Below are 17,933 nucleotides of genomic sequence, written 5' to 3' on the forward strand. Positions count from 1 at the left end.
AACATATTTCCTTCATTCAGATCTACAACATGTTACTTTCGTCTTCCATTTATTTTTTTGAGCAATGTATATATATTTAAGGTTTATGACTGTTAGAGAAAACACCTGTTTTAAATGCATCGGTTGATCTAAAAACATGGCAGGACTTATACTTTATTTTTACTGCTACTGTGTACACCTCTGGATAGATGTGAATAAATTAAATTCTTGCTTAAAAAGCACCAAGAGTAGTCACCTGTACTGTAGTCATCATTGCATCTCATACCACTGGAGCCACTTGCAGATAACATGTTTATGTGTGGAAAAAATGTTGGCCACTGATAGCCGACACATTCACAACAGTGTTTGGCATTTTAAATTATTTCTATGCTCTTCCTATTACTAGATATTTTCCCTATCATTAAGGGCTCTGCCCTGCCAGATTTAGCTAATTCAAAATGTCTATTTCAACTTGGTGAATTAGAGATTTTTGACCATATTTGACGTATTAACAGATATGAAGAACATCATGAATTCTTTTTGTGTCAAAATCTTATAAACTTTCTTTGATGTGTTTCCTCATGCAGGACTTCCTGGGCCAGGCTTTCTGTACACTGGGTGAAATAGTTGGCTCGCTGGGAAGCCGCTTGGAAAAACCTTTGACGTAAGTAGCACACCACAGCAACTAACTAACTAGGAAACCCACTCACACAAAAGTCCTGAGGCTATTTTAAGTCAAGACTCATAATTGACAAGACTTGTACTGCAATGTTGTAATCAGAGAGTCACTATCATTTGGGGCTTCAAATAGCTCTTTGGGTTTATGTCTACCTTTTGAAATCAGTTTTGTCGTAGGTGTGGACTGAAAATCCGCATGTGATCTGCAGATTACTTGGCACTGTTTGTCTTTGAAGCAAAATGAAACAGGGGCATGAAAATGGGCCAAGATGCTAATGAAAGTGTACGCTGAATAGATGAATAGATAAACAACAGCGAGCCTAATGACAGACTGTAAACATCTTGCGATGGTAAACAGTGTGAAGAGAAAAGGGACAGTTCCCTAAGCGATGTTGGTGGTGACCCTCCAGCATGTTTTCTGAAGAAGCTTAAACTGAACTGAAACCTCGGATGATGCGTAAAGATATATTCAGACATTTTCAAATTAATTCATTAATCTACAGGATTTTTTTTTTCTTGGTTTCCGATTATTACAACAAAGTAGTGACAAAACCTGTAGTCTGCTCAAGACAGACTTCATACAAGCTGCTCGCTGGGAGTTTTTTTTTCTGACCTCGAAAAAAAACCTCACGTCTACATAAAAATCTTCCATGTTTTACTTGCCATTTTCCACTTATCTATTATTCTGCTGTCAAAATTAAAAGTTACCATAATGCCACATAAGTGCCTTAAAATGTTCATCTTAATGAGTTTTGCAATCTTCAAAGAAGGACTAAAATTAAACATGGATGTAAAGGGTGCTGATTTTACAATAAATTAAGACATTTCCTTTGCAAGTGTTTCACTCTTTATGATAAAATAAGATGTAAAATAATATCTGATAAGGATACTGTGTAGCCTAAATATTTCAATTTTAGATTACTGCAATTGTTATGATATAAAGACATTAAATGATTGTACATTTTTTGGTAATCTGACCAGAACACTAAACAGCCAGGGCAGTCATTTATATAGGCGTTGTATAAGCTTGCTGGTCCTTGGCATTTGCTAAAACTACATGGATTTTAATCAAAATTAGTTTTAATATCACATATGTGAAGAACAGTGAAAATATGATCATTCTTCTAATTTCAGCCACAGGTGCTTATTTACTGCATGGGACTTTGTGCTATTTTATTTGTAGTTTCTGAATGTTCTTGATCAAATAAGCGTAATGTAGAAGTACACTGTTAAAGACGTATTATTTATCTTTCTGCCCTTCAAACTTTGCGTTCCAAAATTGTTTAATGATACAGTGACATTTATTATGTGCAAATCTAGAGCCACTGCCACCCACTGCAATCTGAGGCTTAGAAACCACACCACACAACTTTTTCACCAGGGACGCTGCATGACACCACAGCAGAGTTTTTCTTCACGCTGGAACACAGATGGAAACACACTGGCTGTTTTAAACACTGATTCAGCAAAGAAATGCAAGAAGATTGAAAGAGAGAAAGGCTCAAGTCATTGTAATATTGTCTCTTGATGGCTGGAGAGTGCTAACAGCTCAGATAGGATGCAAGATAGATGCCAAGTTAGCCATCAATAGGGGGCAAATGGCAAAAGTTTTGTTGTGTGTCTTTCAGGGGGTTATGCAGAGATGGATTCATGCTGGATTTTACTGCATGCTGCCACTGGCTAACTTCAGAGTAGTTGATTTAACCATTTAACTCAGGGGTGTCCAAAGCTGGTCCTCGAGGGCCGCGTCCCACAGGTTTTCTATGTATCCCTGCTCATCCTGCCTCTTGCCTGCCTGTTGCTGGGTTAGCCATCCCCCTTAAAATTTATGAGATAATATTAGTTCCCTTTAATAGAAAATCAGACCAAAGAAGGTCATACTGTATAGTACAATGTAACAGATTAGTTGAGAAAAACTAGTCTTGTATTTCTGAACATAATAATTAAGGTTGTTTTTTTTATGTTTTCCTCCTAAGGGGACAAGCCACCAGTTGTCCGACCACCATCTTATTTCCATATCCCACACTGGTGTCTACTATGTGTATGTAGGTTTATCTGAGAGCGTGAGAGCGAGAAAGAAAAGCCGAGTGAGTTAGAACTAAGTGACTCTACTGGCGTCTCCTTCCACTACTATCTGTCTGCCTGTGTGTGTGTGTGTGTGTGTGTGTGTGTGTGTGTGTGTGTGTGTGTGTGTGTAAGAATCGATGAGTGCTTGCAACTCAATGGGTCTGCCGAGGAAAGATACACGAGAAATATGATGTAAGAATGTGTTTCCGTCTCAGAGTTATGTAATCACCTCAGCCTGCAGTCATTCACTTTATTTCAAATCTTTGCGTTTTACTGTGTTGTTGTGCGTGAGTCTATGGACACGTGTCTATTTTATTTTTAACTTTCTATGGGATATTTTTAGATATTCTTTATTATTCTATGATGCCTGACTCTCTGTGGGACACTGAGCAAATGTGCGTTTATGTATTCAGTTCTTCCCGTGTTTCCACTAGAGTGCATTGATGTCAAGTCGGGACATTTTTCTTCAAATGTTACATTAGTCAGTTAATGAAACCCACATGTGTGCAGTTAGTTTTTTGTGATCTGAAGACAAACTGAAGACCACAAAACTGGTCAGAGATAAAGTTTGGTGAAAGTGCACATTAGGCTTGGGTTGCAGACTCCGAACATCCCTGGCTGGAGCATCTTTAAATTCTCCTGTGTAAAAGCGCATCAAATATGCCAAGAAACAGTTTGACACAGAGCTCATGGAGCAGGTAAGGAGGACACTAATTTCAAAGGTATCAAAGAATACCTTTCAAGAGCTGGAAGTCTTTACAGCAGGATCGATTGAAGCTAGTTCACTATGAAAGTGGGCTTGAGGGGAAAATTGGCCAGAAAAAAAGAATTGCTTTGCAGGTACTCTGGCTTTCTCCCACCGTTCAAAGACATGCATGTTAGGTTAATTAGTCACTCTAAATTCTTCTTACTTTTCCAAAAGCTCACGGATCCGCTGAAAAGTGCCAATGTTTGGGTCACCAAACTCAACATTTTTGCTGAGCTAAGCACTTAACTGCTATATGATGCCTGCAAGGTTGCAGTACACACGTCAGTCAGCTGCATGATGGTCCCTCCTCCAGCTTGGATTGCAGTTACAATGGGCTAAACTTATACACATGCCAAAAAGAGATCTACCAATACTTGCAAACTGCACTATTAACAATATTTTGCATTGCAAAGTAGAATGAGACAATCATCATACAATACTCTTCTGTTCTTAAAATAGTTCTCTAACTATGATGCACGATGAGAGGCAGGCGACTCGCTTATGTCAACCTCTGTCTTGAATATAAAAAGTAGACTCTTTACACATGTACAAGGTACTTATAATGAGCAGCAAAGGGCAATGCAATCAAAAAATCCATTTTAGTGAAACGTGCGGGACCATGCCAGCTTTCAGGCTCACTCTCAATTCAGCGAACAACCTCTCATTCAGCCCTTCATGCTTATTCTTCCTCTCTTCACCACTGTGATTCCATCCTTCTTTTTTTTGTTGTGCCAGTGTCTCTCACTCTTCCCATCTGCCCCTTACTGAGCAATCTCTTTGTTCGTAGAGCAAATTAATTTCACTGACTGCTTCCCCTGTTCATCAAAGGACGGCGGTGAGTCTCAGGTGATGGGTGGGTGGGTGTGTGGAGGGGTTCAAAGCGTTGCTACAATTTGCGAGCAATTTCTCCGTTTTATTGTTTGCTTCCTGTGCTTTTACCGGACAGTTCTTGGCCAATTGAAGCTATCTTTGCAATTCCTCATTCTGAATCAGGCCTGGAGTCTGTGGCATTCATTTGATCTATTTTTAGTGGTCAGTCTCCCTTGGCTTTACAGGCTGAGTATTACGCTTCGGCTGCTCAGGATGCAAACAAATATTGCAACTGAAATTCAATGGAGCTACTTGCATTGCTCGGATTTGTTTGATTCAGTGTTAATTTTTATGTTTTTTTGACAATCAGACAAAGGATGAAATGAGAGAAACAAAGATTGAGAGAAATTAGATTCTACGTCTGTAGAGGTCTCAGCTCATAATGTGGGGATGTTACAACACTGCATGATATTGTTTCTTTTATAAAACATTTTACTGAGCGTATTGTTATCTAAGATAACTGCTACCTACATTAAGAAAGAAAAGTATCATTAATGTAGACTCAGTGTGTTTCAATAAGTTGCTCAGGAGCAAGAGCAGTTGTCTTTCTGATTCTGCAGAAAGTTGGAGCATCGTGTTAACCTGACTGTATGCCTAAGTTTCCTTGGGCAAGACATTGATCCCTGCATTGCTCCCTGATGTGCATATCGGGATATGTGTGTGTGAGTGAATGGATGACTGAGACATGTAGTGTAAAGCACTTTCAGTGGTCATGACTGGGAAATGGCAATGTAAGTACAAGTCTGTTTACCATAGTAATACAGTGCATTATTTAGATACAAAGGTGATAAAACACATTTTGGGAATGTGGTATACTGTGTTTGTATCTGTGCGATAGAATCTGATGACCAAGCACATAACATACTTAGAAAAGGTGGGATGCGGATACTGATGGGAAGTGTCAAAATTAAGTTGTAATTTGGATGCAAATTATATGGAATAAATATAAAAGGCTAAAGGCAACACTGCATAAGTTTTCAAGCTTAAAACTCTGTACTTCTGATTTGTTTTAATGGCACACTCACATTTATTATGTATATTTCCAGAGCTGTGTTGCCCTGCAGCATCCCAAGAAGCTGCAATTTACCACTTTTTTTCTTTTTGTTCCAGCTCAGCACATTATATTATAGTTGTGCTTTAGTTTATTGCACAGCAGCAAAACTGGATTAAACACAGTTTTGTTTAATCCAGTTTTGCCACCTTAAAAAAGCTGATTTTTTTACAGTGTGTAAAATTTTTTTTACACGGTGTGTAAAAAAGCTGATTCAAAACAAACCCAAGACATTATCTGAGAAAACATGAAGAAAGGAAGCGTGAAAGGGAGAGTGCAAAAGATAAGACAAGAGTCAACATGAGTTGAGTGAGTTTTACTGGCTGTAGAGAGCTCAGAGAAGAGACAGGGTGCAAGAAAGATGATTAAATAATTAAATAAGGAAGGTAAAGTAAGAAGTGCTTGCTTTACTCTGGCTTGCCGGTGTCACAATATCAGCACAGTTTATCTCCAGCCATATCTTTGTTTATTCACATCAATACGGCCAGAGTTTTAATTGTAAGGCAACATTTGAAAATATTATCATATCAACGGCTTGTATGGGTTAAAAATATTTGTGCAAATTTTTTGAAAAGGATGTAAAACTTATCAAACCACCAGCTGTGATGACTTTGCAGAGTTGACTGACCTGCTTTGCTGAATGAACGCTGATTAAACTTCTGTTTCAAAGTTGTTGTTCTGATGGTCAGTGAAGCAACTCAGGCTTTTGCGTGAAAATTTTAAATAAACAATGCACAATGAAGACGGTCACTGTTCGCTATTTCAATATTTCATAATCATCCATGTCTTGTAAATTTGTGGAAAGAGCAAAATGCAATACAGGAAGTTTTTTACCTGTTTAGTTTATGTTTATTTTCACAATATATAAACAACTGATGTAAGAAAAAATATGAACAATAAGAAAACAGATGATGCAGGTGAGATAAAAAAAAAAAAAACCTCTGAGAGACTTTTAGGATACTTTAACATTTAGGAAAGAAAAAATACAAAACATAATCCTATACAAGACTACACAGTTAAGAATAAACTGTGCAAAATTCTGATGTCTTTTCTGATCCAAGGTGAATTAATATAGATTTTAGATGGGATGGAAGATGAAAACCAGAAATTCTGATTGGATGGTATAGATGTTCTCCATAGAGAGCAGAAACGCCACCCAGCTTGTTATCAACACACAGTTTAAAAGCTGAACTCTGCGACTGGATGGAGGTGCTTTAGTGCACATGGTGTATTTTACTTGTACATCTGTGTGTCAGCGTCATCAATGCAGAGTTAGTACTAACATGTTACCCGTTCAGATTATGACATTTTCAGGGAGAAGCCCGACTTATTTCCACAGTACAACAGCAAATCACAGTCTGCATATTTTCCAAATGCATTGTATCAAAACAACTACAAATGTTTAGACTTTCTGTCACCTTTTTTTTTAAAAAAAATTGTTAAATCAAAGTTGTGACAAGAGTGGCTCACATTATGACTATGACAGGTTTCCAAATGCAATAGGAGGAAGTGATGCGACACAAGCCTGAATCATCATTAATTTTGACATTTGATGTTTTAGTACTGTGTTTAATCAAACATGGTATTTTAATAATAGGAGCTTGTATGTTTCCCCATGTATATAGCTTCTGTTAGACCACTTTGGTTCCTCTCACAAACCCAATGCACCTATGTTAGCTTGGTTGGTGTAAATTCTCTGTACAAGTAAATGACAGTGGTTATTAGTCATGGGATAGATCTGTCCAAACAGCAGCTGGGAAGAAGTGTAGGAATTTTAATTTAAAGTATTTCATCATTTGAAAATTATAACATTGTGTTTTTATAGCTACTTTACACATCATCATTTTTTTTTTTTGGAAACTGTGAGTTTGCTTACAGTAGAAACCTTAAGCAACGTCAATGTGGTTAATGTTTTATTTTTCTGTTTATTTTCCTTTTTCTAGTGGAATTCCTGGAAAGAAATGTGGCATCTTCATTGTGAGAGCAGAAGAGCTGAGCAACTGCAGGGTGAGAGAGTCAGATTTGCCTTGTTATTGATTTGCAATAAAACTTTCAGACCGTTCTCCACTGAGATAATCTCCACTTCTTATTTTTGCCCTTTACACCAAAAAGAAATCTGAATCAGTTCGCTGTGCCATTGTTATTACAATTTAGAATAATATTAAATTCATGAGGTAAAGAGTTTTTTTTCCCTCATCTTTTTCTTTGTCTTTTATTTCAACTTGCTGTTTAAAGTCACAAAGCCTGAAGCCCTGCTTCCCCATTTTCTTTCAGGTCCTCTGTTTGGTTAACATATCAGTTGTAGTTTCTTTGCACACAGGAGGTTTGGGGTTGCTTTATGTCTGTTAGGCCTGTAGGCAAAAAAGAAAAAAAAATATTCGTGCTGCTAGCTGTCAGCCAGTTCAAAAGAAGTGATTTTTTTGGTTCAAGACACAGCACAGTGTTTGAAATTGTTATGTCTTCAACTGAACTCTGAGTTGAGCCAGGCTGCGGCTGGGAATCCTTTTAAATGCCTTTCTTTAAAAGGTACAAAGCATTTGAAAACAGCTATTTTTGGACAAAAGCTGATGGCGTTCTTGGACGATCCTGTGCTTCTGGCCCCTGCAGAGACACATTTTTTAGTTTCAGAGTTCAAAATATGTAACTCAGCAGGGGGAAGTCAGAATAAATGCAGAGCTAATGAACAGCCATGAATAATACTTCTGATATCAGCAGATTATATGGTAACATATATGTTTTCTTGTTTAGGAGTCGGTAATGCTGCAGTTTTGTGGCAACAAGTTGGATAAGAAGGACTTCTTTGGAAAATCTGACCCATTTCTAGTGTTTTATCGCAGCAATGAAGACGGATCGTAAGTTCCCTGTGACATCAACTTACTGTATGAAGAAATGCAGCTGTCGATTCAGCGCACAGCAGAGACATTGCATTGCTTTTTGAGATGTCAGCAATGTATGGAGACTATGAGCACAATTGTTCATGCTCCAATAGCTCATACGCGCAGGATATAGTATCTACACTGTCTATGTGACGTTATGTAACACCCTATGATGTATATATGACATACCCTCCATCCATCATCAAGAGGAAGCAGTAGATGAGTAGATAAAATAGGGCAGAGCTGACAAAAGAAAAATAAAAAGGGAAAGGATGGATAAGATGGACTTAAGTGAAAACTTTGAGTGGAGGTCACAGTTTCTTTGCCCTGCAGATGCTTTCATTCAAGTTAACTTCAGCATCTCACATTTAGCACATCCTCTTTCAGTGCAGCTGGGTATTTACTGATGCAGCTTAAATGTTGTGCTGCAGGGTATAACAACAACACGCCTTGGTAACAAAGAGCCAGTCTGGATGCCACATGACAAGAACAGATTCATATATAGCAGCATATTATCAAAAAAGCTTTTTTTTTTTTTTTCTTTAAACAAATCCTTTAACAACCATTTAAGAAAAGTTAAAACATTGTTTTACTCTTAAATCCAGGATTCATTTGTCATCTGGAAACACATTTTTATGTCTCACAGGTATACCATCTGCCACAAAACCGAGGTGGTGAAGAATACTCTGGATCCAGTGTGGCAGGCTTTTAAAATTCCTGTCAGAGCCCTGTGCAACGGAGACTATGACAGGTACAGGGACACACGTTACCTGGCAGTATTCACAAATATACCAGAAATGATGAAGGTTCTGTTTTAAAAGGAAGAGAGAGGAGTAAGACTTGACCCTTAAATCAGTAGTTGTGGAAATTGTTTGCAAAAAAAATAAAAAAATAGCTCACTTTTGATTAAGTAATCAGCAAGTTAAAAGTCAAATCCTGCTGTGCTCTGTGTGGCACATTCCTGACAACACGCAGAAATGTTGAAGCAAGCTGAGCTTTGCTAAAGATACAAAACACACCACACATCTTCAGTTTTAAGTTTTGCAAGCCAAAATGCAAAAGTTATAAAAATGCATAAACTTTAATGAGAGTTATTGGCCACTTGATTTCACCTTGCTAATGACACCAGGTTGAACTCCCTTTTCCTTCATGGCCACCCTAATTATTGATGGCATAGATTCAACAAAGTATTCCATACCTTCTCTGAGGAAACATTCCTCAGAGATTTTGCTCATCGTTGACATGATAGCGTCACACAGTTGCAGCAGATTAATTTCCCTTTAACCTTAACCATCTGCATTTTACTGGTTTTACTACAATAACTGAGAATGAATGGGTGATAATGGAGGGGCTTCTACTGATTATTTCCATGTTGAGTCTGAATAAGCAAAGGTAAAACAAAGTACTGAAGGACCTGCATGTTGCAATAATTATGCCTGTCTGTTTCTTTATATGATAACGTTAGTCTTTAAGCGCTTTCTGCCAGTGGTCATGTTGCGCCACCGTAAAATACACTCAACAGCCGCTTTCATGATGTACACCTTGCCTGTACCCAACTCTAACTGCTTTTTGCCGTCAGAACGGCCTTCATTCTTGTTTGCATACATTCAACAATATGTTGGAAACATTCTTCATCGGAGACATAAATAAATGCTTCACCTTTCTGCTTGGATACACCAATGCTGGCTGTAAAATGAAAGTTAAGATTTTCCATGTTTTTTTGTTTCTCTGCAGGAGCATTAAGGTTGAAGTGTATGACTGGGACAGAGATGGAGGGTGAGGGACCTTTTTTTTTCTGTTTGTGCATGTTAAAGAGATCATTGTGTATGCAGCAGTGTGTGTTATGATGCCCTGTTCATCTACACAATGACATTCTGTAATTTATAACAGCAAATCCTATTTTACAAATCCAAGAGCTGTTAACTCAATAACATTGTGAGAACACACTCCCAAAAGATAAACTCTGCCCTGATAACATTAGTGTGTATTTGCTCCATTGTCACACATCAAATGCAAATGATCTTCATGTAGCCTCGTGTTTGTTCTGATAGAGTAGAAACTGCAGAAATTAACATCACACAGCTTTTCTGCTTAATTTAAACACTTAATTTAAACACATTCACTACTTTTAATCATAAATTACCCTCATAGTGTCATTTGAGAATAAAGATAAAGTTTATCATTTGAAACTTGGGAATTTTCTGTAGTCAGGGGAACAGTTTGCCTTTAATTGTTCGTTGAACACAGTTTTTGACATCTCAAGGGCACGTTGCCCTAAGCTCCCATTAATACCTGACCCTGATTTTAACAGCACAGATTATTTCCGTGAAATTATAAAAGCGACTGCTGCACACACTTCTACTAAAGCCCAAGAGCTCATTAGTGATAGTCTTGTATTTGAAGACTTAGAAGAAAATGTAAAGAAAATGTATGATTTACAACAAACAGTTATATTATTAATGAAGGCTCTTTGTATTTTGACCCTTAATCATTACATTTACTCTTATTATATGAAAGTTTTTATACATTATTTCTTGTTTTTTTTGTTGTTGTTTTTTTCTTTAGCCATGACTTTATTGGCGAGTTCAGCACCAGCTACAGAGAAATGTCCAGAAGCCAGTCCCAGTTCCACGTCTATGAGGTGATTTTTCTTCAGTCGTATTCACACAGTTGTACTTTGATACATGGAGGAGATTCCCCAGACATGACCCTAAAACTGCTGCAAAAGCACTGCAGTATATTTAAGCAGATGGTCAACGTAGGAAAAAATATACCTTTACACCATAGTGAAAGGGCACGAAGCCGTGAAGTAGAAGACTTCAATTTATTTCCATGCAGCTCTGCGGGAAGCTTTCCACGACAGCGCCTGAATGTCTCACATTGACATTGGTATCCAAAGTGCTCAGCAGAGGCAGAACACTGGTCTTTGAGTTGATGGCAAGTATTTTATGGTTCTCAAAGTTTGCCTCACAAAACATTCTGAAAATAACAAAGTAGTGTACATGCAAAGAAAATCTCCACCACATACCTCTCGTGAGCAACAAAACATGAGAGGAATTAGTTTTCAGATTGAGTTTTATTTTGAGGAATATCCTGCTTAGTAAACCTGAAACTGTCTACATATATTACTCCTATTTTCACCAGTTTGTTAGCTGTAAATAATAAATAAATTACCTTTGAAAATAAAGCACTAAAATGGTCCATTTTATTTGCATTTTCTGAGGACTGAACACTTTCTAATGAACACACTTCTTCTGGATGAGCTGGTTTTCCCATCTGATTCTTGTTTCCTCTTGGGAATCCATTACCTCCTCATCCTTTTTCAGCATTTTCTTATTGATTAAGCTGGCCTAGTTAAAGTGTAAAAAACTGACTTTAAGGTTATATTCTGCTTGTGCTGACATGTGAGAGTTTGCTGGTGATTATACACTAATTAGGGGTTCCCTCGGCAAAGCCCTATTGCTTTTGTTCTTCTTCTCCTTTATTTTTATCTCCTGAAAGTACTGCTGTTGTTGTGAGCAATGAAAACTGAGGCTTCATGAAACGTCTTACACAACTTGGGGATTTTTACACATTAGTGCACGATAGTAATCATGTATAAACTTTGGTCTCTTTGTCAGATTGACTTGGCCTGGCGTTGAAATGACATAATCTAAACCTCTGAATTGAAGTTTAGTGTTTTCTTGTCAGATGCCACTAAAGAAAACCAGTGATAAACAGTTCTTAAGAAACTTTCTATGTATACGGCAGGGTTGTCCAGCTCCGGTCCTCAGGGCCAGTCCTGCAGGTTTTCCAAGCAACTCTGTTGCAACACGCCTGACTCAAACTAATCCGTCATTATGCAGAAAACTTCATTAGCTGTTGGAAGTCAAATGTGTTGGAACAGAGATACATCCAAAACCTCAAGGACGGTGACCCTCAAGGACGACTTTGGACACCCCTCTAATACAGGCACATTCACATTGGTGCTGTTCGACATGCTTCTACGGATTGTAAGGCTAGTTTAGAATAGTGGACCAAAACTCTGATGCACTTAGAAACTGTGGGTCTTGGTTTACTTGTAGGTAAACCCTGGTACAGTTTGCTTACGCTGTGATAACAAGCGAGCCATCCCATGAACCAAAATGGTTAAATGATGGAGGAGGACAAACACCAAAGTAATGTCAGATACCTCAAGTCTACAGAAACTTTTTGTTACTACAAAATCAATGAGCTTGATTTTCTTCACTGAAAATGAATCCACAGTGTCTTGGCTATAATCTTGTTTGTTGCATGTTTATATCTTAATTTGTTCTCTTGCAGTGATGAAATTTTCAAAGATCCCCCATTTTTTTGCTCTGGATCACAGTATTCAAAATTTGGCTAGGATCCAGATCTATTTTTGATATCTTGTAAAACTTGTATCGAACTTCACCCTGTTTTTGGCCAGGCACCCTGACCATTTAATGTGGGATTATCTGCATATATACTAATAATCACCTTATTTCCCCATGATAAAGAATCCTTCAAAACATTCCTGGATCCAGATGGTAATCTGGATCACTCCCAAATTCTTATGGAAATCACGTTAGACCAAGAGCCATTCCCAGGAAAAAAATCATGAAAATCCATCCTGTAGTTTTTGCGTAAAGTTGCTAAGAAACAGATAATCACTGACAAAACACATGAGCTCATGGCGGAGATAATGAAACATTTTGTGATTCATTAGAAAATTACTCAATGGTCCACATGCATCATTACTCAGCATTTAATAAGGTGTATAGGACTCCATGTCATGTCAGAAAGTGATCTTATCTGGGGAATCCTTCGTTCCAGGTTTTGGATTCGGTAGTATTAGCTAAAATGCATGAAATTAAGCAAGTGCCAGTACCTCAAAGGACCGACTCTGTGGTTTTCTCTTGTCCCTGCGCAGTTCATTTCCCTTTCCGTCAGGCCTGTTAAGGCAGAGCTTAAATCACTGAAGGCTAAGACTCTGTAAAGCTGCTTATGAAGCACAACCTCAGTCTTGTAGTGTAGAAACTACAGGGGCCAGGTGCTTCTCCACGTATGTGTTAGATTATATGAAGTTAAATGGGAAAAGAAATATTTTATGAATCCTTGAAAGGGAATGATTTCTTATATTACATATGAAATTGTTTAGATTAAATAAAATTGATTAATTACAATCAGATTTAAATTAATTTTTATTTTACAAAATATATTTTTATCCAGTATAATTTAATATTTAATTAAAAATTGAGATTATTAGAGAATTTCTCTGAGCTCTGTCCTGGTATTGTCTTGAGGCTAGTTGAAGAAAAGAGTTTGTTGTTTTTGTTTACACATTAGTTCAGTTTTCCAGAACATTTAGTGTAAAATGAACCAAGAGCCGTTTTAAGATCATGATTTCTTCACAGGTTCTAAATCCTAAAAAGATGGGGAAAAAGAAGAAAAAGTACCAAAACTCAGGAACGGTGAGTTTCAACTGATCAATGCATGTAAACGTTGCTGGTTTTTAAAATCCATCATCTCTCCAACAGGGTAAAGGAATTTCTTTACTACATCCCTGAAAACTGAGAAAATCTTAATAGGAAATAATCCTGATTTAGGCCCTCGCTGTGCGGTCACGCTTGTAATTAGGTCGCCAGCTTTAGTTTTTTTTTTTTTTTTTTTACATTACTGATTAATATTCCAATTAAAATTGATTAGTGTATAAGATTCCAGAAATAGTTAATAATTTCCCTCCATCATTAGGAATACTCTTCATTATGCTGCTTCTTCAACATATTCAATTTTCTTCAAGAGGTTTCTTTTCAAAATCCAATGAAACTGAGCATCTTCTTTTTGTGCATGTGAGTAACCTTTACTCTGCCTGATTAAAAATTTTAGTCCCTGACATCGTCCACATCTTTTGCTCTTTCCTGGTGTTATTTCTCCGTATTTTCCACGTGACCTGGTGACTGATGTCTGCAAATGAAAGCTATTCTCTTCAAAATGACAAAAAGCTGGTTAGAGGAGCATGTTTTCCTTGAGGAATGTAATTAGGAAATATTTGCCACTTTATTTGAGATTTCATGACAAACAGAGCGCATTACCTGAAGAGCTCATATCATACTTGACTGCTGCTGGCATGGAAACATTTAACTTACCTCCTATAAAGTACATTCATGGTTGTTTATTTCATCGGGTCTCAGAATTGAAAGAAAAAAAGACTTGTGTTGTTGCACATCCTGCTATTTTCTTATTTATTATGTGTCATTATTATTATTGAGATTAAGAGCTCAGTTGTTCCCCCTTTTTCCCCATGTAAACAACTTTAGTCCCTGTTCTTGTTTTTGAGTGTTTGAGTAATAGATTCATTAATTACATTTTTATTTTATTCAATATTCTTTTTTTTAAATGATTGGTTGATTTATATAATGGATTATAATATGGCTATTTAATGCTAAATGATCAATTCTGTGGAAAGAAATGGACATAACAATTGCAGGAAATATCTTAAAGTGAGGTGAAAGATGTGAAGCAAAACAAAGTCCAAAGTAAACACTTTTTATCTAATAAATCTGCATGTTTGTCATCTTAATGTTTGTCATCATGTTTGGCAATCACCTCACTCTCCTCCATTTGTGTTGAATGAAATTTGCAAATATTTTTATTTACATTTTACAGCCCGATCTTTTTGGAATTATTGTTGAAAATCATAATAAATTATACTTTTTGGACAATAAAGTACATAAAACTGTACTAGCTGAACCTCAAAATAAAGTCAAAAACTGGTAATGAAGCACGTTTTGAGCTTTTTTTTTTTAATAAAAACAATCCCCCTTGTCTGACTGGCAGGTCACCCTCCTCTCCTGCCTGGTGGACACTGAGCTGTCCTTCCTGGATTACATCAGAGGCGGGTAAGTTCACAGTAATTGTTAGCAAATGATACTTGATTAGGCATCAGCATTACTCTCATCATTAGATCTTGTGTCACTTCCAGTTAGCAGTGTAGCTTCTGCAGAGGCTCGGCTGAGAGGATTACAGGCCCGTGTTATCTCCCAGCTCCAATATTAAGACCGACAGCTGCCGATAACCTGCTGCTTAATTGCTCTGCGCTGCTGGCTTTGAAACATGCTGTGGTATAATCTGACATGATTGATGGTTCCATGTTTCTCCTCATGTGATTTATTCTTTTTTGTAGGACACAGATTAATTTCACAGTGGCAATTGATTTCACAGCATCGAATGGTGAGTGTATTAAAGCTTTGCTCTAATAGATGAAATATTTGAAGCTAATGGAGCCGAAGAAGGTGTGACAGATAACAATCAGATGTGTGTGATGAGAACTCTTAACTCTTAAAGCATTTCTTATCAGTCAACTCAACGAAACGGCACTTCACCCCCTTAATAAGGGAAAAGGAAGATAAAGCAGCTGAAATTGAAACGACTGTCAGAGCTTATTCTGCGGCTTTATACTTCTGAGCTCCTGAGCGTGAAGTTTGTGTCTCCACGTAGACTGGAAGTCATTACACCAACATTCCTCAAATTATATTTCCACCCAGTGGTGAAGACTTTGAAGCCCTGCAGGTAAACAGCGGCTCATATTGGTTAGAACAACCAGGAATAGAATAAATTAGCTGCTCCACAAAGACAACATTGTCACAGATGAGTGATGCTCTCATTTAAGCGGGAGAAGATTTCGTGAGTTAATAATGTGTTATGCAATTTTGGAAATTATGTCACAGGAGGAAGAGATATCTTCCTGTGAAGTCATTAAACGCATTTTATCACATTTTCCTCACAAAGAGGAGTTGATATCATGCTGATATTATGCATGTTTGCAAACTATTACATCAGCTTATCATGTTTTTCAAAGACTACAAGCAGAAGTTGCACTAAAATGTAACATCTGTCTCGTTTTATTTTTTTATTTTTTGCAAAGACATGCCATGTCTTCTGGTACAAATATTGCCCTTATAACTAAAGCTAATAAATCATGTGTGTCTGGGCCTTAGAGCTCCATACTGAGCTGTGCAGCATCTTCATTCATCTTCACAAAGCCAGACACTCTAGCTTACATAGATTCATTTCCTCATATAAAGTTATAATTACTCACCAGAGAGCCAAGCTTGTGTGAAGAGTAATCTCCCCAAACACTACACGACTAAATTCCTGTAGTAGTAATATTTCTCTATCAACTCATATATATATATGAGACGATGTCTATCCAGGTATTTTAGGAAGTAAATGACCCCATTTTAACAAGAAAACTACTGCCATGTGACAAAGAACGTACACCCCTTTTCAATGCAAATGTTTTATAAAACAGAACGATGAAAAAAAAAAAATCGGGTTTTTATTAGGACTTGACATCGTTTTACACTGAGTTGTCATCTATTCAGCAAAATCAAGACAGTGTGTTAAAAACTGCAGTCCAGCCTTGCAACATGACTGGTTATTATAAGAATGAAGAAAGGAAATATCAGTCAGGTGCACTAGTTCGCTGCTCTCATTTAATCAGGTGTGTGTGTGTGTGTGTGTGTGTGTGTGTGTGTGTGTGTGTGTGTGTGTGTGTGTGTGTGTGTGTGTGTGTGACATCAGCACTGAGTTAAAGAAACCAGTTGTTGCTTCCCATTAGTTTAAAAAATGTCATAGATAATTTCCACAATATTTGGAGTCCATCAGTAAGAAGTAATGTTCTGTAGATGAAATAAACGCACAAGTTCAGTCATGAATTACTTGATTACTTAACTTACTCGACTCCACCATTTGTATTCAGTCATTCCCACATAGAGCTGCAGCAGTCGATAAAAAGTCAGAAGGGTAATAATCTCTACTATACAGACTGCTTGACTGATTGGTCTCATCCTTACTCTCTTTTAATACTCATTCAGCCTCGCACTCAATCTTTAATGCTGAGAAAGATTGACATGTTCCCATCTAAAGGCGTCGCTTAGCTTGTTAAATGTTCAACTTTATGACAGTACAGTTAGAAAGGAGGTATGGTTTGCTGGAAAGATTTCCAGGTGAAAGGCTATATGAAGATCACATAGAGCCACAGCATGGGTTCATAACTTTTAAAGTCCAATGTGGAGATATCTGGTCATAACCCGCGGCACCGTGTTTGCTAAAAACCAACACAACATATCAACACAAACACCTCGTACTCACCCTGCAGTACTGAGGTGGAGGACTGATGATGTGGACTTGTTTTGCACTCCTGGAACAGGACATTTTAAAGACGCTGTCAAGTATTTCAAAAACTCCAATGAATATAAACATATTTTAGAGTCAAATGTGTAAAAAAAAAAAAAAAAAAATGCAAAGAAATTCTTCCTGAGGTTTTTTTCTACAATAATAAGAATATATTTTTGTCTTTTTCATTTAATTCTGATTTAGTTTTTCATTTAATACTTCTAAGATTGGTTGGATTGTTTTTTGTCAAATTAAAAAAAAAAATCTTTATTTTGCGGCTGTTGTATGAGATAAAACTTAGCAATAGAAAAAAAGGGCGTATATTTTTTTCCAGACTGGAAAATAATGATTTAGGTCTACAGGGCTTGAGGCCACAGAAAGGCAACAGAAGGTGCTGAATATTTGAAGATAAATGAAGACATTGTTGGATTTATTCTTGTTTGATTACTTCTGTGGAAGAACACATCACTTATCTTTTAATGTTGGCATTGTGAAAACAGCTTTA

At 37.2% G+C, this 17,933-nt stretch overlaps 1 protein-coding gene across 1 annotated transcript in view; it reads left to right on the plus strand.

Annotated features, from left to right (window-relative positions):
* Positions 1–17,933, plus strand: part of LOC306771267 (copine-8-like) — a gene marked incomplete at both ends in the record, with an annotated part of 79,034 nt that overhangs the window by 50,648 nt on the left and 10,453 nt on the right. Inside the window, 9 exons of the mRNA XM_079260401.1 lie at positions 567–643; positions 7,337–7,400; positions 8,142–8,245; positions 8,916–9,020; positions 10,004–10,045; positions 10,835–10,910; positions 13,666–13,722; positions 15,089–15,150; positions 15,435–15,481. Of these exons, the coding sequence (XP_079116527.1) occupies positions 567–643; positions 7,337–7,400; positions 8,142–8,245; positions 8,916–9,020; positions 10,004–10,045; positions 10,835–10,910; positions 13,666–13,722; positions 15,089–15,150; positions 15,435–15,481 (634 nt within the window). The remainder of the gene's footprint in view (positions 1–566; positions 644–7,336; positions 7,401–8,141; positions 8,246–8,915; positions 9,021–10,003; positions 10,046–10,834; positions 10,911–13,665; positions 13,723–15,088; positions 15,151–15,434; positions 15,482–17,933) is intronic.

This window comes from Telmatherina bonti (genome assembly GCF_933228915.1).
Source record: "Telmatherina bonti genome assembly, chromosome: 2".
Classification (NCBI taxonomy): Eukaryota; Metazoa; Chordata; class Actinopteri; order Atheriniformes; family Telmatherinidae; genus Telmatherina; species Telmatherina bonti.